At 37.9% G+C, this 26,264-nt stretch overlaps 2 protein-coding genes across 2 annotated transcripts; both read left to right on the forward strand.

Moving 5' to 3' along the window:
- Positions 1-15,186: 15,186 nt before the first annotated feature.
- Positions 15,187-16,255, forward strand: LOC146464999 (uncharacterized). Its single transcript, XM_085129098.1, has 2 exons — positions 15,187-15,197; positions 15,447-16,255. Exons 1-2 carry the CDS (start codon positions 15,187-15,189, stop codon positions 16,177-16,179), a joined length of 744 nt encoding a protein of 247 aa, XP_084985224.1. The 3' UTR covers positions 16,180-16,255.
- Positions 16,198-18,633, forward strand: LOC146465000 (calcium-responsive transcription factor-like). Its single transcript, XM_085129099.1, has 4 exons — positions 16,198-16,218; positions 16,253-16,321; positions 17,649-17,792; positions 18,173-18,633. The coding sequence occupies exons 1-4, from the start codon at positions 16,198-16,200 to the stop codon at positions 18,314-18,316; spliced, it is 378 nt and encodes a 125-aa protein (XP_084985225.1). The 3' UTR covers positions 18,317-18,633.
- The last annotated feature ends 7,631 nt before the right edge of the window (positions 18,634-26,264 follow it).

A 26,264-nucleotide genomic window follows, 5' to 3' on the forward strand; every position in this document is an offset into this window, starting at 1 on the left:
TTATTGCCCTGTGGTGATAATTTATAACAAAACTAGACAATTATTTTTTGTTTCTGTTGTCAGACAAACATTTTTGGGTTTTGTGAAATAACATCAAATTTTCGTGATACTTCCCCTTTAAGTTGCGTAAATAACTGTACGTGTACAGGTCGTTTTTCTTCTTTTGAAATAGCACGAAAGCAATGTTAATGACATAGTATATTGTTCTGTTTGTCATCATTCCTGTCGACAAAAAGGCTTTTGAGAAATTTTCAGTACTTTTAACGCTTCAAGTCGTTTTTTTATAGCTATTGAACTAAAAGAAACTCAAGAGAAAACTTTTGGTGTCATATGCACTTTTTAAATGAGTTTGAGACACCGTCGTCCAATACTGTCGCACCGACACGGCCCATCCTTTACGATTGACGGTCCGTAATTTAGTACGAATCCTCATCTTTTCTTTTTCTTTGGCAATTGATGGTCCGGATACCAAGCGTTACGATCCCTACGTTTCGTACGGATATTGCTTACGGCCCGGATACCAAGAGGGCATCTAAATCAACGAGGCAATGTGAGAGTTCACGGTCCGGTCGGTACATTTCGTGCGGTCCGTAATTCTTGCTTACGGTCCGAATACGGAACGTGCATTTCATTTTCCCAACAGGGGAATGTGAGTGTTGACGCTCCGTTTTTCTGCCACTATTCACTGAATACACTGCTCAGTACAGTCGAGCAAAATAAACAAGTACAACTAGAGAATAACATGAACATGTATATTCCTCGTTCTAAAAGTGTGAAACCACAAGCACGCTTTCTATATAACTTGTGACTTTGACGAAGCAAACGAAACGTCACGCCGAACAAAAACAACTTCGAGTGCGCGCTACTGAGAGACAAACAATATATACATGTGTATTCTTTGTTATAAAAGTGAGAAGCCACAAACACGCTTTATATTAGAGCTGCAAGCTTCGAGCAAACAAGGAAATACATCACGACTAACAAAACAGCTAAAAGTACGCGCTGACAGGCAGGAAAGACATACATGTATATTCCTCGTTCTAAACTTGAAACCACAAGCACGCTTTCTATCATAGGTTGAGCCTTCGAGGAAGCAAACGAAACGTCGCGCGGAACAAAAACAACTTAGAGTGCGCGCTAGCAGAGGCAAACATGATGTTAATAAACTAAATTCGATTTTGAGACGGCAATACGACTTTATATTGACGGCTAGTTGGGAGAAAATATGTTCCGTATTGGGCTCCGTCGCTTCGCGACTCCGCCCAATACGGAATATATTTTCTCTCAACTAGCCGTCAATATAAAGTCGTATTGCCGTCTCAAAATCGAATTTAGTTTTTTATCGCGAAACTGACTTTTTGTTTGAGAGAGTAAACGGTTAAAGTACAAATCGTTCGTTGATTGAAACAGAAATTCTTACTTCAGTTAAACTATAGCCATGGTAATAACCGTGCGCAAAATTTTTGCTCGGGGCGGGTTATTTGAATTTTTGGCTTTAATTTTTACGTCAAAACAACGAAAATGCAAAAATTTACAGTCCATAAAGCACCTACCATTGATGAAATAGACGAGCTAGTAGGTTTGAACCTTTTACCAGCAAATTTTTTTGAAAATTTGTTACCGCCGAGATATAAGCAACAACACGAAAACAGTGATGAATAAACCTCACAACCAGAAGCAAGAATAAAAAGAGCAACCATACTAGAACCCAAAAACGAGAACAGAGCATTATTATCCTAGCTTAGAAGCCGTGGAGATTTAGAAATTTGAAAGAGACCAAGCGGAGAAGAATACCGTAAAAATTACCGAATCTGCCGATCGGCGCTACGACAAGAAGATCGAATAGACAGACCTGAGCCATGAAAGAGAACGCACCAGAGCTCCAGACATCAGAAAAGAAACAGATCCTTTTGCTTTGAAAATGCCATAATTTATTGGAATTTAAGCTCACTGTTATTAACCGTGGCCGCTTTCACACTCAAGAAAGTCTTTTAAGTAAATTTCTCTTTATCGAATTTATAATCACTCTTTTTCGATTACCTTCAAGAAAAAAGTTGTATCCGCTGTATCATGGTACATGTTCACCACAAAAAAATATTATAAGTGGTCCTTGAACAGTGTAAGAAGCTTTGTAAACTCAAATGAAAAGAAATAAACAATACCATCCAACGTCGCATGTTCATTCACAGAAGTAAAATTTTGATCTATGCGCGCCGAAATCATTTAGTGCCGTGCTGTCATGCTTACATGACAGTTTTTGAGCCAATCAGAAACCGTCATTTTGAGACGACAATATCGCAAAATAACGTCGTCTCAGCGCAATGGGAAGATCCCCCAGGATCGCGATAAACATGTATATTCGTCGTTCTAAAAGTGTGAAGGTACAAGCACGCGTGTAAAACTTCAAGCTTCGAACAAGGCAAACAAAACAACTGAAAGCGCGCGCTGTCAGGAAAATAAGATATACAAGTAAACTCCTCGTTCTTAAAGTGGGAAGCCACAAGAACGCTTTCTATAGAACGCGCGTTGGCAGGCAAATAAGATATACTATGTTAAAATTTAGTTTTGTTTGCATATGCATGAATGAAAACAAACTTTCATGGTAAAAGCCATGTCCGAAGACTCGCTTTCATAATGAGGTTGAAAGCATGATAAGAAAAGATAATAAAGCAACTCGGAAATGGTCTGTTCTAATGAGTAATTTTTAGAGTAACAAAAGGGAAAACAAGTTCAATTTGCTTCAACAATACAAAAAAAAAAGTGCAACATCTAACATATGATGTAAAAGTTCATTGACAATCGTATCTAAAACCAATTTTGGAACACAACTGACGCTCCTCTTACTTCATGCTCGGCTAGTACAGAAATGTGTCTCGTTGGGAGGGGGTTGGGCGGGAGCTTATTAACTTTTTGGGCTTTAATTCAGGCTGGGCGCTTATTCGAAGGTGGGCGGTTAATCGAATAAATACGGTATCTCATAATTTGTAGGCCATGATTTAAAATATTGTAATTTTAAAGTTACTGTATTAATGTTTATTTAGGTAGTTAGTGAAACCGTGAAAAGAAGTCAACGACAAAATAACATCCAGAAATCTTACGCTTCGGAAATGTATTATACTGTATTCTGATCTCAGACTCGGTTTGCCACGTACTGTTTGTGCTGACCCGAGGGACCCCGAATCCAGCAAAGAGTAGCTGAACTATCTGTCCAGCACTGAAAGGGTTCTTTGAATTCTGTACAACGTTATTATAACAGCTAGCGGGGAATTAAAATTGTATGAAACTGACGGTCGATAAAAAAACTCTTTAAAAAGAGTCTTCTACTCACTACCCACCCGGGGTGAACTTGAGCAATGCAAGCAATCTTTAGTTCGACTAATATCTCGTTGTCAGTAGAAGCATGAAGACGGGATAAAACAAAAGTTATTCGTCCAAAGGAACTATATGCTTTTGAGCTTATTTCAGAATGAACTCAACTGATGGAAGAATTAAGTGTAACTCTTCCAAGAAGTCAGACGGACGAACTACGAGGTACACATAACAAGACAAACTAAACGTTGCTTGTCCAAGTTTGTCTTAGATGGATCTCTGGTTGTGCTTTCGTCTTAGGCAATCTTTGAGATAATTAGTAGAGGGGACTTCTCCCCGCAGCTACATTCCTATTGTGACACAATAATAAAGTTGTTATTATTATTATTATTATTATTATTATTATTATTGTTATTATTATTATTATTATTATTATTGTTATTATTATTACTGCGATGGATGGATAACTCTATTTTAACACGGTAAATTTGTCAGTACACTCAGAATAAAAATTTACGAACTATCCTTAATATACTTTCTGTAAAATTGTACTGTAGCATTTACAAACTACCTTTAATAGGTAAAAAATACTGCTTTGAACGAATGCAGTTTATCAAGGAATATAATTAGTCACTAAAGAGGCTGCACGAGCATAGTAGCAGAATTTTTACTTTCTTAATAGCATACTAATTATAATCTATAGGATTCTTTATAGCCAGTTGGGAAAAAATGTTTCCTTCCTTAAGAAGGTGGCAACTCGTTTAACAAATAGTATATTGACTTTAGGTTTTGTTCCTGTTTCCCTTCTAAATTTTATTTCCAGAGTACAGGCGACCAATTTTAATATTTGTTTCGCAAGAAACCCATCATTTAGTTTCTCACGCTAAAGAACAACTGAGATAAACATGTATGTATGCGCTGTTTGTTATAAAAGTGGCTTTCCAGTTTATATTAAGTTTCCCTAGACACGCAACCTGTTAGAGAACGATGTAAAAATATACGTATCCGTCGTTGGTGTAGCAGAGGCGTAACATTTATTTTGTTTCACTTAAAACACATCTTTTTTTGGTCTAGCTTTGTAAGGAATGTGTTATACATGCAGTGATTGCGGTTCTTGTTTATATTACAACATACGCACGACTGTGCATCGCCATAAGATGGTGTGTGCAAATAAGACAAACTCGGGTTTCCGTCGCTTATTTTTTACAAAGTTTCTCCAGAAACTGACGAAAATAGTGAAGAATTACCCGACTTTTTCTTGGAATTGAGTCGTCTCCAACTGTACCGTGGACCGATGTAAACATCGCTATGAATCGAAACCCAAGTTCAAGCCTTTAACTTTGATTCGAACATTTGAGTTCTCAAACATTCTGTCGGCTTGGAAACTCGTTTGCCTACATTTTATTAACTTTAAAACTTTAGAGTGAACATTCGCCGCGAGGAGTAAGACGTGCTCCTCCGAGCTCCGGCGTTCAGTTTGTGATAAGTTTATTTTTCTATCAGTACAAAACTCAATATGACGAGCGAAAGTAATAAAAGAGGTGGTAAAAGCACTATCGAGGCGCAGGAGGAACCAGAATGTACAGAGATCGAGATGAAAAGCTATTTTGAATCGCTCAGCAAGAAACTGGATGTGATGAATTCAAACCAGGAAAAGAGACACGAGGAGATGTATACAAGATTCAAAGCTCTCGAGTGAGACACGTCCCAGCTGGCTTCAGATTTAAAGTCTTTAAAAGAAAAATTAAAACCTCGGAAAATGATTTGGCAAATGTAAAAGTTCAGGTGGAGAATAAAATCGAGGAGACTTAAGCTTTAGAGTTTAAAATGTTCCATAGCGCCGTGAAACTGGTATACCTATCACTGAATTTATCCAAGGGATTTTGAGCGGGCACATGAGTTAGAACATGCTGAGTCAATTGAAATAATGAGAGCTCCTCGTTCCCCTACTAATCGTACGAGTGGAGATTCAAAGCCACGACCCATTCATATTTATTTACTTCGATATAAAGACAGACAGTTTATATTAGCAAACGCGGCAAAGACTCTGAAGGATATATCTCGGATGATGTTACGAAAGGCGTTCGGGATCAGCGCAAGCAACTCAAGGAAAGGCATTTGAATAACCTGAGGCAGAATGAGGAGGTGGAATTTGCATCTGTTCCATGGACAATTCCCGCAATAATTGTTTATAAAGTGAAGGACCAACCTGCCCTAAAAGTAATCCTGAAGTAAATTCAACGAATTCAAGTATCTATTAAGTACACAGGAACCCGGAGCCGGTTCTGGAGTAACGGAATGGAAAAGTTTGATCCGGAAGATGTGAGACTATTCTTTTGTTTGTGTTTGGGTTTGTGTTGGTATACATTTAATTGGGTATTTATTGATTTAGAATTTCTTAAGGCTGGAAACTACACGATTGTATGCCGTCAATATTTACAAATGATTCTATTTTAACTTTCTTGTTTTTTTTTGTTTAAAATAATTCCGTTAAACGTCAGAGGCTTGAGCAACTTCAAAAAGCGTAAGTCAATTTTCATGTGGGGTAGAAAAACGAAATCTGACATCATCTTTCTTCAAGAAACTCATAGCACTAAAGGCTGGTGTTCCCTAGGACATAAGCACAAGCATAAACCGAAGCTCAAATGCCGCTTAAGCAAGTGAGAACACCTGCGGCATAAGCATAAGCATAAGCACAAGAAGAACGAACGTGTTCGTTCTTCTTGTGCTTATGCTTATGTCATGTTATGTCGCCTTTTTCACCAGTGAGAACAGGGACGACAACTATTTTAGATAACTAATTCCCTCCATATGCCGAAATTGATTTACATAGCAAGTATGTTTGCAGTTCCGGAGGAAATAATTAAAGAAATCAACAGGATTGTTTTTAGATTTTTATGTAGAGGCTAAGACATAGTTGTGAGGACTGCTGTGATTAATTCTTATGAAAATGGAGACTTAAGAGCATTAGACTTTGAAACTTTAGGGAGATCTTTTCGTTTATCATGGTTTAAGTGGTTGTATAGTGGTGAGGCCGCCGTTAGGAAGTGTTATTTGGAACATCTGTTAAAACCGTACGGGGCTGTTTTTTTTTCCATTGTGATTATGATTCTAAAGATTATTATTTTTCTAACAATTTTTATGCAGAGTTGATTAGGGTTTGGGCATATTCTAGGAATGCTTTATCTGAAAAGTATAGTAGAGGTTCAATTGTTTGGAACAATAAAGACGTTAGGATAGATGGACAACCGGATTCTTACCAATTGAAAGTTTGTTTGAGAAAAATGTGATTTCAATCAGGCAACTAGGTTAATTACGTTTATCTCAGAGCAATTTAGAGTCCCCAGATACAATTACAAAGGTTACGAGTTTAAAATGTAATTTTCTCCAGTGGGCTAGCCTAAGGTCAGCTATTCCAGATTTCTTAAATGGTATAAGAAAGATGATGCCAGCAATCTTGAGAAGTTGGGTTAATCACAACAATGCTTTCTTTGATGCAAGTGAAGCTAGAAGCAGACATAACTATAACTTGCTTATTCAATTAAAAGCTACCTTACCAAATGGTGCAATGAGGTTACAGGATATAAGTTTATTTGTTAAAAGTTTAACGGGAAAATTTCCGTTAGCTGCGTGGCACTTGTACTTATAAAAAGGGAAAGGTAAAATATAGTTCTCGAAGACGAGTTTTCAGTGCCAATATGTAGAAATTATTCCAGACGTTTCGGGCTTCACATGCAAGAACGGAACTACAAAACCACGATTTATAAATGTCGTGTATGGAGACATCGAAAAGTCTGTTTCGTACAGTCTTCGAGAATCTTTATTAGTAATTAAATAATATATTAATTATTGATTAATAATTATCATGTATGGTTTATGGAAGGAATTCACAAATATCAGATTAGTCTGTACCTGTTTTGCTAACAACAACATTTTAGGCCGTCGTAGCTTGATTAAAAAAAAAATGTGAAAAAACACAACTGACAGCGCCGCGACAAACATGATCAACCAACGAATTTTTGAAATAAATTGACGTTTTGTATGCTAAGTAACATACATTTTATAAACAAACTGTTACAAATTTTTGACAACTATTTATGTAATTAATCTTAACCCTTTGCATTTTGGCCCCTAGAAGTGATCAATATGTAACTTCTCCTCACAATACTCCCGAAATACATTGTTGGGAATTGCCTCCCTGATATCCAACCAACACACTTCTTCCGATTAAAAGAAGTAATTTATTCACTAGGTGTTCACTTCTCGCTTGAAAGACACACAAAAATCGCGCTAAAAACTAAACTTTCTCGAGTACAAGGTATTTTGTTTCTTTACCTATCACGCGATCTATTGATAACCGGAAATTCTTCTCGTGATTAAATGACAGGTACTACACATTCGCTAACTCCATTAAAATTGTCACGACACTGTCACGACAGTTTCCGACACTCTCCCCCATATATGTCCTTTTGGAGATATATGTCACTTTTCAAAAGGAAACTTAAATTATAATGGCTAAATGTTTGCGATACAAAATAAAGGTCCACTAAGCACTGTCTCTTTTCGATATATGTGTCAATTCTTGAAATAAAACTGAAACTATAATAGATAAATGTCTCACGGAACTAAATGTCTGCTAATCAGTGCTCATCCTGCTCTTGTGCAATGCCTTGTATGCGTAGTTTGGCTGCAGCCGCAGCGTTACGCACAGGGCGAAACTCGGGGGCAACTGGATTAAGCTGCTTGGGTTGCGACCTGTCACAGGATAACTCCAAAGGGTAAAGATGGTTAACTGCTCGTTCCAGGTAACTCTTCCCCGCGCGTAGTTTTGCGGCTCGGATGATTCTGTCTCGTCCAGGGAAGAGCTCTTCAATAACTCCCAGAGCCCACTTGCCACGATTTCGCTCGTCGGACTGAATGATCACTACATCCCCCACGTTTAGTGCACATGGTTTTCGGCTGTGTTTTAGGTTGTGCCGTTCGCGGAGACCTCTCAAGTACTCCTTCGTCCATCTGTTCCACATGGTTTGTTTGTACCGCTTCAGGTACTTGGCTCTCTTGCGCAAATCACGATCATCTTCACGGTGAGGCTCCAATTCTGGTAGCTGAGTCGATCCCACAAATTGAATGCTGTTCGGGGTGAGCACTGGCATTTCAATATCACCTTCCCGATAACCAAGGGGTCTGTTGTTCAGGGTTACTTCCACATCTAGGAGGACGTCTTGTAGTTCTGTCCAGCTCAGGCAGCCATTACCGATAGCCTTGTACAGAGCGCTTTTGACGACCCCCACCAAGCGTTCAAACTGTCCGCCCCACCAGGGGGTGCGGCTCAGATTAAATTGCCATTTGATGTTCTGGTTCGTCAGGAAGTGATGAAACTTCTCGTCTTGCTGGACTTTCTTCAACCATTGAGCTGCGGCAACAAAGGTCTTGGCATTGTCTGAGTATATCTTCTCAGGTCTTCCCTTTCTGGCTATCAAGCGTTTAAGAGTTTGCAGGAACTCTCCGGTTTCCATGGACTTGGTTAGCTCTAGGTAGACCGCTCGTGTGAGGCTACACGCGTAGAGGATGACATACGCCTTGCCTTGGGTTCTCTTGGAAATGCGATACGTGATCGGTCCAGCAAAATCAGCTCCCACCGTTTGGAACGGACGATCCCCTTCCGTTCTGTCTCGTGGCAGGTTTCCAGGCGGAGGTTTCGTTTCGGCTCTGGCCTGGAATCGACGACATCCGTGACACTGTTTGATTACTCGTTTGGTCAACCGTCTCAGCCTTGGTATCCAATGATTCTGCCTAACTCTTGCCATTGTAAGACCAACTCCCCCGTGTAAGGTACGCTGGTGTGCGTCTTCTACGAGCTTGAGCGTATATGGGTGTTGATCAGGTAGATAAATTGGGTAGTGGCCCTGGAGTCGGCCTCGACACTCGAGGAGTCCCTGGTTGTTGACTTGCAATCCAAGACGTTCTTCATCTTCACTCTTCTCATGATTTGGTAAATTCTTTTCCAAAGGTTACAAGTACCCTAAATAATGATGGTTCTCTTTTTGTTTCTACAGTAACCTTGAAAAATGAGAGTTATTTCTGAACAGGATGCACGAGTGTGGCGGCTATCAGAAGTACCGCAGTTTTGTCGCAACAGTAGTGTGAGGCACTATTTAGTGCATTGTGTGTATTAGGCCACAAAATAAAAAAATAAAGGCTATTTTGGTAAACAAAGTATGTCAGAGTTGAAGTTCCACTTGCTTTGGGTTCTTTAGATCTCATACATACATGCATACATACATACATACATACATACATACATACATACATACATACATACATACATACATACATACATACATACATACATACATACATACATACATACATACATACATACATACATACAAACCGAGCCAGCCCGGTCGACCGGGCTCATATTAAGAGGCCCTTAGTCTCATTAAGCTGCAACAGCAACATCAGATCTCAGCAATATTGCTGTGTTCCCATAGAATCGTATATGCAAACGTCCTTATTGTTGAATAATTTGTTTAATATATCGAAAATGGCTGGTAGTCAGTTTGAAAACCTAAACCCTTAAGTAAGTCGTCTAGCGATGTTATTTGTTGAAGAACACTGAAACCTAATCTAGGACAGTTTTAGTCGACCGCGCCTCCCGAATGGTAAACATCAGAAGAAGTTTATTGAAACCCTGAGAATGCTTCATTTACTGAGCTATTGCGTATACCAACAAAACAGCCCGCCACGCAAGCTATCTATCTTGATCCCCATTGTTCTAACTCAGAGAAGGCGCTGAACCGAAAATACTTAAGTCTCAATTCAGGGTCAAAAGTACGACTTAGCCGGTCAAGCGATTGATTTGTAACACAGGTGATTTAAGTTTTACATAATATGTTTGGGATGTTATCTTTCAAATTTGGTTAAAATGAAGGAATGGAAGTTTGGTTTGCCTTCAGAGATCGACGTAATGGTACTGAATCGAAACTGTTTTGACGATGTGCCATTCAGTTTACAGTACTCGCAAGATACATATGGTCTGTCTCTGTTACATAAATATAAATACTACATATAAAGAGAACGTTGTATGGAGATAAATAATCTTTGGTAAACAAATATGATAATTTACTTTCTTCAATTCAATGCGAATGCACTCTCCTCCACATGGATTAAGTACTTCCATTATCGGAAGAAAAGAATTCTTCTCTTCTTCTTCTTCTTCTTCTTCTTCTTCTTCTTCTTCTTCTTCTTCTTCTTTTTGTTATTTTCATGTAGATCTAAATTGGGCAACGAGGGCGGCTTTTGACTTCATCGAGAGAAAGAACAACGAACACTACGACGCCCAGTCTCACTGCTAAAACTCAATATGTTTTTGCGCTTTTAAATAACATGTGAACCTTAAAGTTAGAGGCCGAAGTAACGGATTTCGTTCGTTTTACGTTCCCGTCATTCGTTATTACAACAACCGCTAAAAAACACTTTTCACAGCAGGGATAATGACATTTTATGAGTTGATAGTTAATGTAAGAACTTTTTACTTTTTCATTCAAAGCGAATGATCAGACACAAGGTATTTTAACTACGCCAGTCGTAAAAGTTCAATTAACTTTGCCTTTTAATGTCAATTCATTGTGAGTCGTTTAATTAGTGGAAACAACGAGTCACCGAAGTATATTTGGCTTGTGTAAAATGAAGGGGAAAAAGAAAGAAAAGCATAGAAACCAGGATCACTAGGGATTAGATGTCTGTTCTATTAAAAACTGAGGCGCCCTCCAGAAGATTTCTTCATACATCAGTGATCTCTTGACGTACTTAAAGTCTCAGTAAGCTTCAACAGCAAGATCAGAACTCCACAATATTGGTGAGTTTCAACTGAATCGTTGATCCAAACTGGTCCTAACTGTAAATATTTTGTACAAATATATCGAAAATGGTTGATAGTTTTGAGAAACAGAGTCGTCTAACGAAGTTATTTGAGAAGGTCTCCCAGACGTAATTGGCCTTTTTATACCAGAAGAACATTCACACCTAAGCTAGACGGAGTATTGGTCGACTGCGCCTCCCGAATTTGTAGTAGTTTATTGAAGCCTGCGTCTCTTTAGCATGAAGCAAGTCACCACCAATGTACGCTGGGTATCCGCCAATGCGGTTATTTGCTCATTTTTTATTATTTAGACAACGTGCCTCCGGAGCAAGGATACACCAAATGGAATACCAATACATCATGAAATTATAGGCAAACCTTATTTTGCCATTGATTTTTCTTGTATCATTTATGTCTAGAATTGGCTGCCAGACACTCTATGAAATCAAACTGTTTTTACTGAGTATACGCCACCACTGCCTTCATTCACCTCGCAACTCTCAGCGCGGCCTCACCGCTCGCGTATTTAGCTATTGCGCGTACCAGCGAATACGACAGCCACGCCGCAAGTTATCTATCTTGACCGGTCGGCATTAGGTAACATAGGGTGAAGCGGTCCCGGCTGATCGGAATCCTTGTGACGTCATCGTCCGACCGCTTTCACGAAATAAACAAATATGGCGCTGCTTTATTATCTTTATTATGCTTTATTATCCTTTGCATTGTGTGATAAATTTGCCGGCGGCCAGCTCTGTTGGGACAACTATTCCTCAGTTTACACACTGAAGGACTGACAAAGCAGATTTTTTCGAGGAGTGGATGAATGTTTACATGCCTTTACCATTTTATCTTTGCCCACCGCTTCACCCGATGTTACTTCTTTGTACTGTTGCAGAGGACACTACATAACATAGGGTGAGGAGGATCCGAGCCCAGCTGGATCCAGTCTTCGTTTGGAAAAGTATTCCTGATTAATTATTTGACTCAAAAGCAGTTCTTTCGATGAATGCATGAACATATGCTGTTATATCACATTGTCAGACTGTCTAATTTTGTTGGACATTAGTTCTGCCGTCAGAATAAAGAGAAAAGGAGATAAAGGGCAGCCTTGCCTCACACCCACGGAGGGTTTAATCCAGTTAGTAGCGAAACCATTGTTTAGGATTGCGCTTTCAATGTCTTTGTAGAAGACCTCTACCCACCTCCTTAAGTTTGTCCCAAAGTTATAAATCCTGAGAGCATGTTGTATCAGTGACCATTCTAAAGTATCAAAGGCTTTGCGAAAGTCTAATGAAAGGAGAATCCCTGTAGTTTGATCCCTTTTTGTTTGTTCCATTAAATCACTAATAAGTCTTATATTCTCTCCGATGTATCGACCTTTTACAAACCCTGTTTGGTCCGAGTGTATCAACTTAGGTAATAAAGGTTCAATTCTCTTAGCTAGAGCCTTTGCTGCTACTTTATAATCCACATTTAAGAGGGTGATTGGTCTCCAATTTTTAAGATTTGCCAAGGATTCCTTCTCTTTTGGAATTAAAATTATCACACCTCTACGCTGGGAAATGGATAATTGACCTTTCTCATGAGCAGTGTTCAAAGAATCCACCAGATCGTTTCCTAGGATATCAAAAAAGCATCTGTAAAATTCGACTGTAAATCCATCTTCACCAGGCGATTTTCCGTTGCTAAAGGACTTTAATGTATCTTTACATTCTTCAAATGTTAGGATTCCTTCCAGTTCATCTCGTTCATCATTCAGTAATTGGGGTGTCGTTAAATTTTGAGTGAAGTGATCGAACTCAGACTGCGCTCCCGATATCTTTGATGTGTAAAGGTCTCTGTAGAAATCTTCTATTGCCGACAAAATCTCTTTCTCGTTGTATATAAATTCTCCGTTTTCCAATTCAAGCTCGGAGATTGTCTTCTTGTTATAATTTGTTTTCTCCAGATTGAAGAAATAAGAAGTCGGACGTTCTCCTTTTTCTAACCACCGGCATTTGGACCGAAACATTGCCGCTTTACCTTTGTTTTCGTATATCGTTTGGAGTTCCTTTTTTAAGTCCTCATATATTTTTAATTCACTATCTATGTTTTGTAGGTCATTACTTTGGCAAATTTTCACGTCTAAATCATCTAATAGTTTCGTTACTTCAGATTCTCGCTTATTTATTAATTTACACTTTCCTTTTGTGAACGCAATGGTGACCGATCTGATCTCCATTTTTAACAGTTCCCAGAATAACCGTTTGTCTTCCACGTTTTTAAGTTTCTCTCGTAACTTCGGGTATATCTTCCGTATGTTTTCAACATATTCCTTGTCGTCCAGCAGTGTGTTATTAAATTTCCAAAACCCCGGCCCCCTCGAGGTGTTTTTTGGCAGATCTAGTGACAAGTAGACTGTTTTGTGATCTGGAGCGATTGAAGCCTGGATATCTACTGTTTTAACATACTTTTTCAGCTCTTTCGATATTAAAAAGAAATCAATCCTTGATTTTACATTCAAAGCTTTTGATGTATAAGAAAATTTGTTTGTGTTGGGATATGTGTGTGTGTGTGTTGTTTGTCTTGGTTTAATGATAACAGTAACACAAACTTTACTCCAAACAAAGAACTCTTATTTGGAATCTTTAATAACTCCATGCCATTATTAAAGAAATTTAATTACACACTCTTATTCATCAAGCGACATATATACACCAGGAAACTTAACGAAGAAGCATTGCTTCTCTCCGACTTTATAAAAAACAATTAAATTTAAATACCGCATTGAAAAATTTCAAAGTTAATTTTTGCTGTCGAAAAACAATATGCTCCTTCTTTTACCTACATTAGCTTCAGCTAATTTCTTAAGTAATAGCTGCCGCGCTAATGCAACGGCTTATGCAGTTTTGATTTTGTGTGTACGTGTGTTTAGTATCTGCGTTTAAAATAAACTTCTGTCATATAGAATAGTATAGCCTGCGAGCAAGCCCCCCACCCCCGAGCTAGAGAGCTTGCTCGCAGGCTAAGAATTATAATACGGTAATATATTATCACAACTTTGTAATAATAGTAACATTGTAGTTGTTGTATTATTATTTTTTTTTTCTTTTCTTTAACTATTTGAAAAGTGTAATAAGTATTTATGTAGTGAAATAAAGTTCTTCTTCATTAAAAAAAAAAAAAAAAAAAAATGCTGTTATATGAATTTTCAACACCTGATGAAACTGTTTACATCTTTCACGTAAATATAAGCCTGTTTATTACTTCTTTGTACTGTTTTTGCACTACATAATAGGGTGAGGGTGACGTGTAGTGGCATTTGCAGAAATAAATCATAAACAACAAGTGATTTTTCGTTGCAGGTCAAATAAAGCGGGATAATGTCAAACACAACGCGTGCGCCTTTTTTGTGTTATTTGACCGATATTTCGGAAGAGTAGCAATTACCATCCCTTCCCCTACTTGGGCTTGCTTTTGGCTGTTAATTTTTAACTCCCTTCTTCCGCTGAACTGCCTATATTAGCGGGAACCCGGGAAAATCTGGCGGGAGATTTGAGTTGTAATTTACCTTTGCGTAGCTCGCGTCTTGATAATGGCAGAAAATTATGATGACTGTACATGAGCTTCTTGCGAACAAATTCCCGAAAGAACCTGCTACGTTTCTTCTATGGATCAGGTCGCACAGCTAATTTCAAGTTTTGAAACGAAAAATACTGTAAAGTTTTCCTGTTACAAGGGTATTGGTAACTTTGGAAATCATGGTGAGTTAATATTTATTAATTTTTGGTTAACTTTTGCCCCCATAATACAGTTCTGCTGAGTCCTGTCAATTGCTGCAAATGTGGGGATCTAACCTTTGGAATAATAATAATTAAAAAAGAAAATCAATGGATTTAGAATCCACAGGAGGACACAGGATGACACTGAGACACTTCTTACAACAATAACAACACAATCCTTCCTTTAACTTAACATTTTGTGATACTTTTTTTGAATTATGGAGTTCCTCATATACACAAAACTTCAATAAGATGAATAAAGTGTTAGTGAAAATTAGGAACTTCACTCTGGACAGTGCTCATTTGTTATTAGAATCTTTGGTGACTCTACAAATTCAATCCCAGGAGAATGCCCCTTACAACAAATCCACCCCAGCCCCCTCCCCCACCCCTTCCCATTGCCATGCCCTTGGAGAGGCTGATGAAAGGATCAAATGATTGAAAAAAAAAAGAGGAAAACTTCTGATTAGGTTTACTCAAATTGTTAATGTGGTTGGATTATATATTTTCAGAAGTCTGGATACAACAATTCTGCACATTTTTATGGCCGACATTGAAACACAAATTGTTAGTCAAAGCGTCGTAAAACCTACAGTTTGGAAACGTTACATTGACGATATTTTTTCTCTGTGGGACACTGGTAAACACGATATAGAACTGTTCATTGAACAAGCAAACTCATATCATCAAACAATCAAATTTACGGCTGAAATCTCCAATGCTGAGACTACATTTCTGGATACAGTTGTTTACAAAGGCAATCGATTCCACCATCAATCCATACTGGATATTAAAACACATTTCAAGCCTACTGAAACCTTTCAATACACGCATTTCTCCTCTAGCCACCCACCAGGAGTCAAAAAAGGATTTGTCAAGGGCGAAGCCCTAAGACTCCTACGAACAAACTCCTCAAAAACAACATTTGAGGATAATATTAAAAAATTTAAATCACGACTCCTTGCTAGAGGCTACCCAAATAATCTGATTGAAAAAATTTTATCAGATGTCAAATTTACAGAAAGGTCATCGGCATTGAAGCAAAAAGACAACACCCCCAAACAAATATTGCCTTTTGTAACACAATATCAACCATCAGTGCCCAACCTCAAACATGTTTTAATGGGAAAATGGCACTTAATACAAAACCAGCCTTTATTACGAGAAATCTTCAAAGAGCCACCAGTAATTTCCTTTAAAAAAGGAAAATCTCTAAATGACATGCTTGTCAGAGCGAAAATATAAAGAGGTCACACATCAAAAATGTTTCCATTGTTAGAAGTCGTGCTGGCCTGTCACCCCTTGCTATCTCCTACAGCCATCCAAGAAAGCAAACTGTCCAGCAAGGTTGAAATTAAGGGAAGTGGTAGCATTTCCAGATTACAAGGTTTGTGAGTTCAAAAATTGTTCATAACAAAAGCAACCAGTGCTAGTTATAACCACAAGGTGGTGGCTGTGGCTAAGGGGAGCTCCAATTCTCGGTTTTCACGTGACGTCACCAAATTCTAGAATTCAAAACTGGGAGGCCTACAAAATTTTTACCTTCATTCAAGAAAAGATTACCTAAAAATATGTCTGTTCACAATTTTTTAGCTCGATGTCGTGCTTCCTTTTGAAAATAGAACAGTTTCAATTTCCGAGTTTCCATCGTGCGTGACATAAGGAGGACGGCCGTGACAGAGCTTTTCCGTATCTTAAAAATGACTCTTCGGGTGATTTTCAGCATTCTAAACAATTTAAGTTTGAGGAGAAATATTAATATAAACATTCGAAAATTGACAAGGGCAAACAAACCTCTTTTCTGGCAAAAGTGAACTCCAGATGTTTTTCCCTATTTCCGGCCGCCATGTTTGTGTCCCTCAGAGGGACACAAACATGGCGTCTCCATACTAAGCTCTATAAATTTATGTGGAACATTTTGTCAAATAACTCGAGTACGGCATGCCGCACAGACCTGACACTTGGACAGATGCCTTATTTACTTAGCCTCTATACCATGTCAATTTCTTGACTTCATTCATGGAATGGTTTGGATTTTTTTTTTCAATGGCGTGACAGTGAAAACCGAGAATTGCAATAATAATAATAATAATAATAATAATAATAATAATAATAATAATAATAATAATAATAATAATAATAATAATAATAATAATAATAATAGTTGGAAAGTGGAAGATGCAAACAGCAATTGTGCCAGCTTTGTTATAGGAGCACTTGACATCATCAAAAAGGGCTGGATAAGTACATTCAGAGGATCCCAGGCTTAATCAACATCACTGAGCTTCAAAATAAATCCTCTTCTGGGAATGGCTAATATTCTTAGGAAGGTTCTTTCAATTAAGTGAATTCTTTAGTACCTGATCGAGGACCATGGTTTGGCCTTGGTGCTGAAGGGAAGAAAAGCTCGCAATCAACAACAACAACAACAATAACAATAATAATAATAATAATAATAATAATAATAATAATAATAATAATAATAATAATAATAACAATAATAACAATAATAATAATAATAATAATAATAATAATAATAATAATAATAATAACAGTAACGAGAGTATATATTCAGTAATTTAATTAAGCAACTTTCATTGTCCCTGAAGGTACTGGTAATATGTGTCCTAATATAATGTTGGAATATAATTTTTTTTTCTGTCCACTACAAAATGCAATTATTAAATGAATAATAAACAACCCCTATGCTGTAGATTGAAAAGGATACCAAACATGAGAGGGAAAAGGCCTCAAAGAGATTGCGAAAAGATGTGGGAAAAGGAGAAGTGAGATCTGGGCGAAGAATCTACATTGAGTTCCCGTCCCAGGAGGACCATGCACATCACCTTATGGGAGAGGTGAGATAATAAAGGGAAGATGCAAAAACTGTTATGAATTAACTGGTTGGGACCTCTTTGACCTACTGGCTTTGGTTCAATGATTACAACTCACAAAATTTATTTATATTTATTTTCTTGCCTTTGATACAAACAGCCATTTCACAAAAAAATGAGCTACGAACTTCTTCAGCTGCAATGTTCAGTCATTATACAGCAATTGAAATTAAGCATAAATGTTATCAAATTTTTTCTCTAAGTGATGCAAATGCAGCCTGTGTCTTTTTCTCCTATACAGAGTATTAATTTCACAAAAACAGTGTACAAGATTTTTTTTTCCATTCAAGTTCTGTCTTAATTAACAAAGATCCTATCATTCTAACTTTCATTACTATTTGCAGGGTAGTGGCCTTTGTCAACCTGTTGATGAGAGGATTATTAGAAAAATTGATGCACTAGTTAATGAAGGTGTGAAAGACACTCGCGAAATGAAGAGACAATTATCAACAAGATCCAATATCAACATTAAATACATGTACCGGTAATATTCTCTATATAATTTTCTTAGGGTCTTACTTGCAAGAAAGATATTATGACATGTCATGTCATCCTCATGTATTTCATTCTAATTTACCTTATTATCAAGCATAATGAGTGATACTGTATGGAGCAATTAGACGCCAGTCATTACTGATTTGTTTTGGGTGCACATTTAGCATGATTTCTCATCTGTTCAGTAAATACATGTATGAAATTATACTTTTGTTACATTACCCCCATGATGTTATCAAATACTGTAAAAAGTTTAAATTTTTAAACTAGCCACATATGTCGAATACTAAATGCTTTCAATTACCAAAACAATGTTACTAAATTAACTTACATGTATTGTAGTCCACTTCATGGCAACAAGAACCAAGTAAGGTAGGCTATGGGGGAAATGGGGAATGCTTTAAAATTTTGTAGTTCCCGGTAAACCAAGTTTTCAAGCACTAGCTATAGCTGTTTTAGTGAAATATAGCCTGTAGATAAATCCTCAAAGCTTTCACGCATGATTGTGGTTATTGTTTTATTTCCAATGATTAAAGATAGCAAAATATTGTCCAATAGTTAATATTAACATTACAACAGGGAGGAGGACTAAAGCAAACCTTTTGGGCTTTTACAAAGAAGTCCCCCCATTAAAAAAATATAAATAAATATATTTTTATACACTTCAACATAGGTTGTTGAAAATTCATGTATTCATCGAAAGAACTGCTTTTGAGTCTCTGAGTTTGCAAAAAAATTAATGAGGAATACTTTACCAAACGAAGACTGGATCCAGTTGGGCTCGGATCCTCCTCACCCTATGTTATGTAGCGGTCAGTATAAAATGCAGACTGCAGACTGCAGATTGCAGACTGCAGACTGGGTATAAAATGCAGACTAGGTATAAAATGCAGACTGCAGACTGCAGACTGAGTATAAAATGCAGACTGAGACCAAAACCGCCTGTTCGTCAAATACAGGATACATTTTCAATTTTCAACTTACTCTAGTGTCACGCAATCACATTTCCGAGATCATCTCCCACGAAATTGACCTTATTTTTGACCCATTTCTTAACAGTTTGTCTCCTTATCTCGATTTGGTAGCTTTTATTTCCTGAGGCCCTTTCTTCACAAAGAAGACTCGAGCTCAATTGCTTTGCATTAGCTCGTAAACATTAACAATATTTATTACGCCCATGCATGACGGTTTTCATAATTATTATAATGAGCCAAGAAACAGACTTGATTTCCGAGGGGGCAGGCAATTTGACATCGACAGATTTTAACTAGTTTCTTTGAATATTAAAGAAGTTTGTCAAAGGCAAATTGTATACCTTCAGTATTCTAGCAATACATGAACACATATTTTATTCAAAAAACATTATTTTAATCCACCCTGACTGCCACTTACCGATGTCGCCGATATCATGTTGACGCAAAGCGGCGAAAAGGTCAACCATAATCTCGTACCCAGATCTCCCACGGTCACATTTCGACATTCCCGAACCGACGACTGAGATCGGGGTACGAGATTAGGTCAACCACGTGCGAAGTAAAAGGTCATGTGTCTGCGTTATTGATTACGTCATGCTTTGCGGTTGTTTATTTCAAGATTCACGCTTTTCGAAAAGAATATAATGATGTCAATTTCATGGGAAATGATCTCGAAAGACGATTGTATAGCATTAGCGTAAGTTAAAGTTGAAAAAATTCAAAATGTATCCTGATTGCGTGACACTAGAGTAAGTTGAAAATTGAAAATGTATCCTGTATTTGACGAAGACGCGGTTTTGGTCTCAGTCTGCATTTTATACCCAGTCTGCAGTCTGCAGTCTGCATTTTATACCTAGTCTGCATTTTATACCCAGTCTGCAGTCTGCAATCTGCAGTCTGCAGTCTGCATTTTATACTGACCGTGTTATGTAGTGTCCTCTGCAACAGTACAAAGAAGTAACATCGAGTGAAGCGGTGGGCAAAGATAAAATGGTAAAGGCATGTAAACATTCATCCACTCCTCGAAAAAATCTGCTTTGTCAGTCCTTCAGTGTGTAAACTGAGGAATAGTTGTCCCAACAGAGCTGGCCGCCGGCAAATTTATCACACAATGCAAAGGATAATAAAGCACTTCAGCGCCATATTTGTTTCTTTCGTGAAAGCAGTCGGACGATGACGTCACAAGGACGATCGGAAAATTCCGATCAGTCGGGACCGCTTCACCCTATGTTACCTAATGCCGACCTTTGACCCTGTTCTTCTAACTCAGAGTAGGTTGGCGTTCATCCGAAAATAGTTAAGCCTAGCCTCAATTGAGGGCCAAAAGTACGAGAGAGGTCAAGCGAATAATTTGTGACACAGTTGATTAAAGTGTCTACAAAATATGTTTGGAAGGTTATCTTTCAAAATTGGTAAAAATGAAGGAATGGAAGTTTGTTTTGCCCTCAGAGGTCGAGGCCTTGGCACTAAAACTATTTTGATGACGTGCCATTGAGTTTACAGTACTCGCAAGATACGTATGGTCTGTCTCTGTTACATAAATATAAATAGTACATATGAAATAGATCATTGTGGATAAATAATCTTTGGTAAACAAATATATATGATAATTTACTTTCTTCAATTCAATGCGAACAATGCACTCTCCTCCACATGGATTAAGTACTTCCATTATCGGAAGAAAAGAATTCTTCTCTCTTCTTCTTCTTCTTCTTGTTATTTTCATGTAGATCTAAATTGGGCAACGAGGGCGGCTTTTGACTTCATCGAGAGAAAGAACAACGAACACTACGACGCCCAGTCTCACTGCTAAAACTCAACATGTTTTTGCGCTTTTAAATAACACGGGCCGGGAACCTTAAAGTTAGAAGCCGAAGTAACGGATTTCGTTCGTTTTACGCTCCCGTCATTCATTATTACAACATTCGCTAAAAAACACTTTTCACAGCAGGGATAATGACATTTTATGAGTTGATAGTTAATGTAAGAACTTTTTACTTTTTCATTCAAAGCGAATGATCAGACACAAGGTATTTTAATTACGCCAGTCGTAAAAGTTCAATTAACTTTGCCTTTTAATGTCAATTCATTGTGAGTCGTTTAATTAGTGGAAACAACGAGTCACCGAAGTATATTTGGCTTGTGTAAAATGAAGGGGAAAAAGAAAGAAAAGCATTGAAACAAGGATCACTAGGGATTAGATGTCTGTTCTATTAAAAAGGCGCCGTCCAGAAGATTTCTTCATACATCAGTGATCTCTTGACGTACTTAAAGTCTCATTAAGCTTCAACAGCAAGATCAGAACTCCACAATATTGGTGAGTTTCAACTGAATCGTTGATCCAAACGTCCTAACTGTAAATATTTTGTACAAATATATCGAAAATGGTTGATAGTTTTGAGAAACAGAATCCTTAAGTCAGTCGTCTAGCGAAGTTATTTGAGAAGGTCTCCCAGACGTAATTGGCCTTTTTATACCAGAAGAACATTCACACCTAAGCTAGACGGAGTATTGGTCGACTGCGCCTCCCGAATTTGTAGTAGTTTATTGAAGCCTGCGTCTCTTTAGCATGAAGCAAGTCACCACCAATGTACGCTGGGTATCCGCCAATGCGGTTATTTCAGTTGCTCATTTTTTATTATTTAGACAACGTGCCTCCGGAGCAAGGATACACCAAATGGACTACCAATACATCATGAAGTTATAGGCAAACCTTATTTTGCCATTGATTTTTCTTGTATCATTTATGTCTAGAATTGGCTGCCAGACACTCTATGAAATCAAACTGTTTTTACTGAGTATACGCCACCACTGCCTTCATTCACCTCGCAACTCTCAGCGCGGCTTCACCGCTCGCGTATTTAGCTATTGAGCGTACCAGCGAATACGACAGCCACGCCGCAAGTTATCTATCTTGACCCTGTTCTTCTAACTCAGAGTAGGTTGGCGTTCATCCGAAAATAGTTAAGCCTAGCCTCAATTGAGGGCCAAAAGTACGAGAGAGGTCAAGCGAATAATTTGTGACACAGTTGATTAAAGTGTCTACAAAATATGTTTGGAAGGTTATCTTTCAAAATTGGTAAAAATGAAGGAATGGAAGTTTGTTTTGCCCTCAGAGGTCGAGGCCTTGGCACTAAAACTATTTTGATGACGTGCCATTGAGTTTACAGTACTCGCAAGATACGTATGGTATGTCTCTGTTACATAAATATAAATAGTACATATGAAATAGATCATTGTGGATAAATAATCTTTGGTAAACAAATATATATGATAATTTACTTTCTTCAATTCAATGCGAACAATGCACTCTCCTCCACATGGATTAAGTACTTCCATTATCGGAAGAAAAGAATTCTTCTCTTCTTCTTCTTCTTCTTCTTGTTATTTTCATGTAGATCTAAATTGGGCAACGAGGGCGGCTTTTGACTTCATCGAGAGAAAGAACAACGAACACTACGACGCCCAGTCTCACTGCTAAAACTCAACATGTTTTTGCGCTTTTAAATAACACGGGCCGGGAACCTTAAAGTTAGAAGCCGAAGTAACGGATTTCGTTCGTTTTACGCTCCCGTCATTCATTATTACAACATTCGCTAAAAAACACTTTTCACAGCAGGGATAATGACATTTTATGAGTTGATAGTTAATGTAAGAACTTTTTACTTTTTCATTCAAAGCGAATGATCAGACACAAGGTATTTTAATTACGCCAGTCGTAAAAGTTCAATTAACTTTGCCTTTTAATGTCAATTCATTGTGAGTCGTTTAATTAGTGGAAACAACGAGTCACCGAAGTATATTTGGCTTGTGTAAAATGAAGGGGAAAAAGAAAGAAAAGCATTGAAACAAGGATCACTAGGGATTAGATGTCTGTTCTATTAAAAAGGCGCCGTCCAGAAGATTTCTTCATACATCAGTGATCTCTTGACGTACTTAAAGTCTCATTAAGCTTCAACAGCAAGATCAGAACTCCACAATATTGGTGAGTTTCAACTGAATCGTTGATCCAAACGTCCTAACTGTAAATATTTTGTACAAATATATCGAAAATGGTTGATAGTTTTGAGAAACAGAATCCTTAAGTCAGTCGTCTAGCGAAGTTATTTGAGAAGGTCTCCCAGACGTAATTGGCCTTTTTATACCAGAAGAACATTCACACCTAAGCTAGACAGAGTATTGGTCGACTGCGCCTCCCGAATTTGTAGTAGTTTATTGAAGCCTGCGTCTCTTTAGCATGAAGCAAGTCACCACCAATGTACGCTGGGTATCCGCCAATGCGGTTATTTCAGTTGCTCATTTTTTATTATTTAGACAACGTGCCTCCGGAGCAAGGATACACCAAATGGAATACCAATACATCGTGAAGTTATAGGCAAACCTTATTTTGCCATTGATTTTTCTTGTATCATTTATGTCTAGAATTGGCTGCCAGACACTCTATGAAATCAAACTGTTTTTACTGAGTATACGCCACCACTGCCTTCATTCACCTCGCAACTCTCAGCGCGGCTTCACCGCTCGCGTATTTAGCTATTGAGCGTACCAGCGAATACGACAGCCACGCCGCAAGTTATCTATCTTGACCCTGTTCTTCTAACTCAGAGTAGGTTGGCGTTCATCCGAAAATAGTTAAGCCTAGCCTCAATTGAGGGCCAAAAGTACGAGAGAGGTCAAGCGAATAATTTGTGACACAGTTGATTAAAGTGTCTACAAAATATGTTTGGAAGGTTTATTTAGATCTTTCAAAATTGGTAAAAATGAAGGAATAGAAGTTTGTTTTGCCCTCAGAGGTCGAGGCCTTGGCACCAAAACTATTTTGATGACGTGTCATTCACTTTACAGTACTCGCAAGTTACATATGGTCTGTCTCTGTTACATAAATATAAATAGTACATATGAAATAGATGATTGTAGGGAGATAAATAATCTTTAGTAAACAAATATGATAATTTACTTTCTTCAATTTAATTCAATGCGAATGCAGCTTCCTCCAAAACATGGATTAAGTACTTCCATTCTTAGAAGGAAAGAATTCTTATGTTTTATTTTTATTTAAATCTAGATTGAGCCGTAATTAGCAACGACGGCGGAAAAACAACAAAAACTACCACGCCCAGTCTCACTGCTAAAACTAAACATGTTACTGCGCTTTTAAATAACATGTGAACCTTGAAGTTAGAAGCTGAAGTAACGGATTTGGCACGTTTTACGCTCCCGTCAATCATAATTACAACGACCACTACGAAACCTTTGTCCTCGTCTTATTCTTGAGCTGTTCGACGCCAGTATGATCCGCATCGGGTCAAACGATTGCAATAACTTTCATTTTGCCTAAATAGCTTGACTTTTTCAGATATCCGTTGGAAAATTTTCGGTAAAGGATATACTTCGTCATTGTCCGACAATTTTTGTGGGGGAAACATTGAACACGAAGATTTTCGCGATAAAAATATTTGGTGATTCTGTTTAAACAACAAGGCGAGATGTGTTATAAACAAATAGACTACGAGTAGTCTCCCATTTTTCCTCAGGGATAGTAGGGCGAGCGAAACGCGAGCGCGCGTGAAAATCACCCCCACGCGAGAAAAGGCGACACGTGGCGGGGAGAGAGAAAAAAGAGGGACTACAGACCAAGCTTTTGACCCTTCACGGCCGACTGATTTTGGAGTGTGAAGATCGTATCACGTTCTAACTCAATTAAGCGCATCTAATGGGATTCCTTCTGGAAACTGCAGGGGATATTTATTGCAAGTGAAAGAAAACCCAGACACAAATTCTTCACGGCTGTTTCTTTTCGTAGTTCCACAGCGGTGAGGGTAAAGGCGGAATGAGTGTGCGGAATGGCATGTGGCATGGCGTGCGGAATGGCATAATTATGCGAAATACGATTTACGTGGGAAATAAATTAACTGAAGAGCGCGTCATGTTTTCGCGCCAATTTTATAAGAGCAGCAGCTTTTTTGATGCTGCGGACTCTTGCTAAATATTAACAACAATTCGAAGATTTGATCGTCTGATTGTTGATTTGGAAGAAGTGAGGGTAAAGAAAGCGATGAAAACTGTTTATAGTTTTCGCATTCAAGGAACTATGAGTAAATCCGTAGTAAATTAAATTTCATGTTCACTTTACTCCACGCGACTTCGGTTGACAAAAATAACGTGGCAGCGTAAAGTCTTCTCAGGACAAAGATTGATCCTTTACCGAGGGCAAATAATAAACATTTTTTTCTTTTTTTTTAAACCCTCGGTAAAAGAACAATTCTCATACCCTATATGCTAGATGATTCATTTATCATGAGCGGGAAAATGAACAACAATTTGACCAAAATGCATTTGTGGTAAGAATAGTTTCACAACTTAACCTTTCACACAACCAGTTTTGATAATTAGACACCATACTTGTCATCTGCTTTTTTGCTCTAGGGCTTTTTCGCTTTTAAATCTCATTTTAGGTTGGGACGTCTGGCACAGAAAGACCTTAATTAAAGACGGATATGTTTAGTTCGATAACGCGTAACTGAACTATAGCTACCTGAATCGCCGTATTGAATAGCTAGGTAGCTAGCTCAGCAGCTCAACAGTGACTTGCGTACTCGTCGCTCGACGAAAATGTAACAGTAAGGTGAGAAAAAGTAGAACATATTGTAACCGTCAAAGAGCCTGATAAAATGACCGAGTTTAAATTTAAAATTTCTCACATAATAGTTTTGGCCTTGGACTGATGTTATTTCTCCAGTCTGGTGTTGCTTTTTGTCTAGGCTACTCGCTGCCACGTTCTTTTTGTCAACTAGAAATTTAATTTATTCTTAGTTCCTTGAATGCGAAACTTCATCGATTTCTTCACTCTCACTTCCTAACCAGCGATCAGACATGTTCTATCCCAGGCGTATATTTTCTAATCCTCAATCTGTTGTTTGGTTGTTTAATAGTCCGCAATATCGAAAAAACTGCTGCTCTTATAAAA

The sequence above is a fragment of the Pavona decussata genome, unplaced genomic scaffold (genome assembly GCF_977016875.1).
Source record: "Pavona decussata unplaced genomic scaffold, jaPavDecu1.1 SCAFFOLD_158, whole genome shotgun sequence".
NCBI lineage: Eukaryota > Metazoa > Cnidaria > Anthozoa > Scleractinia > Agariciidae > Pavona > Pavona decussata.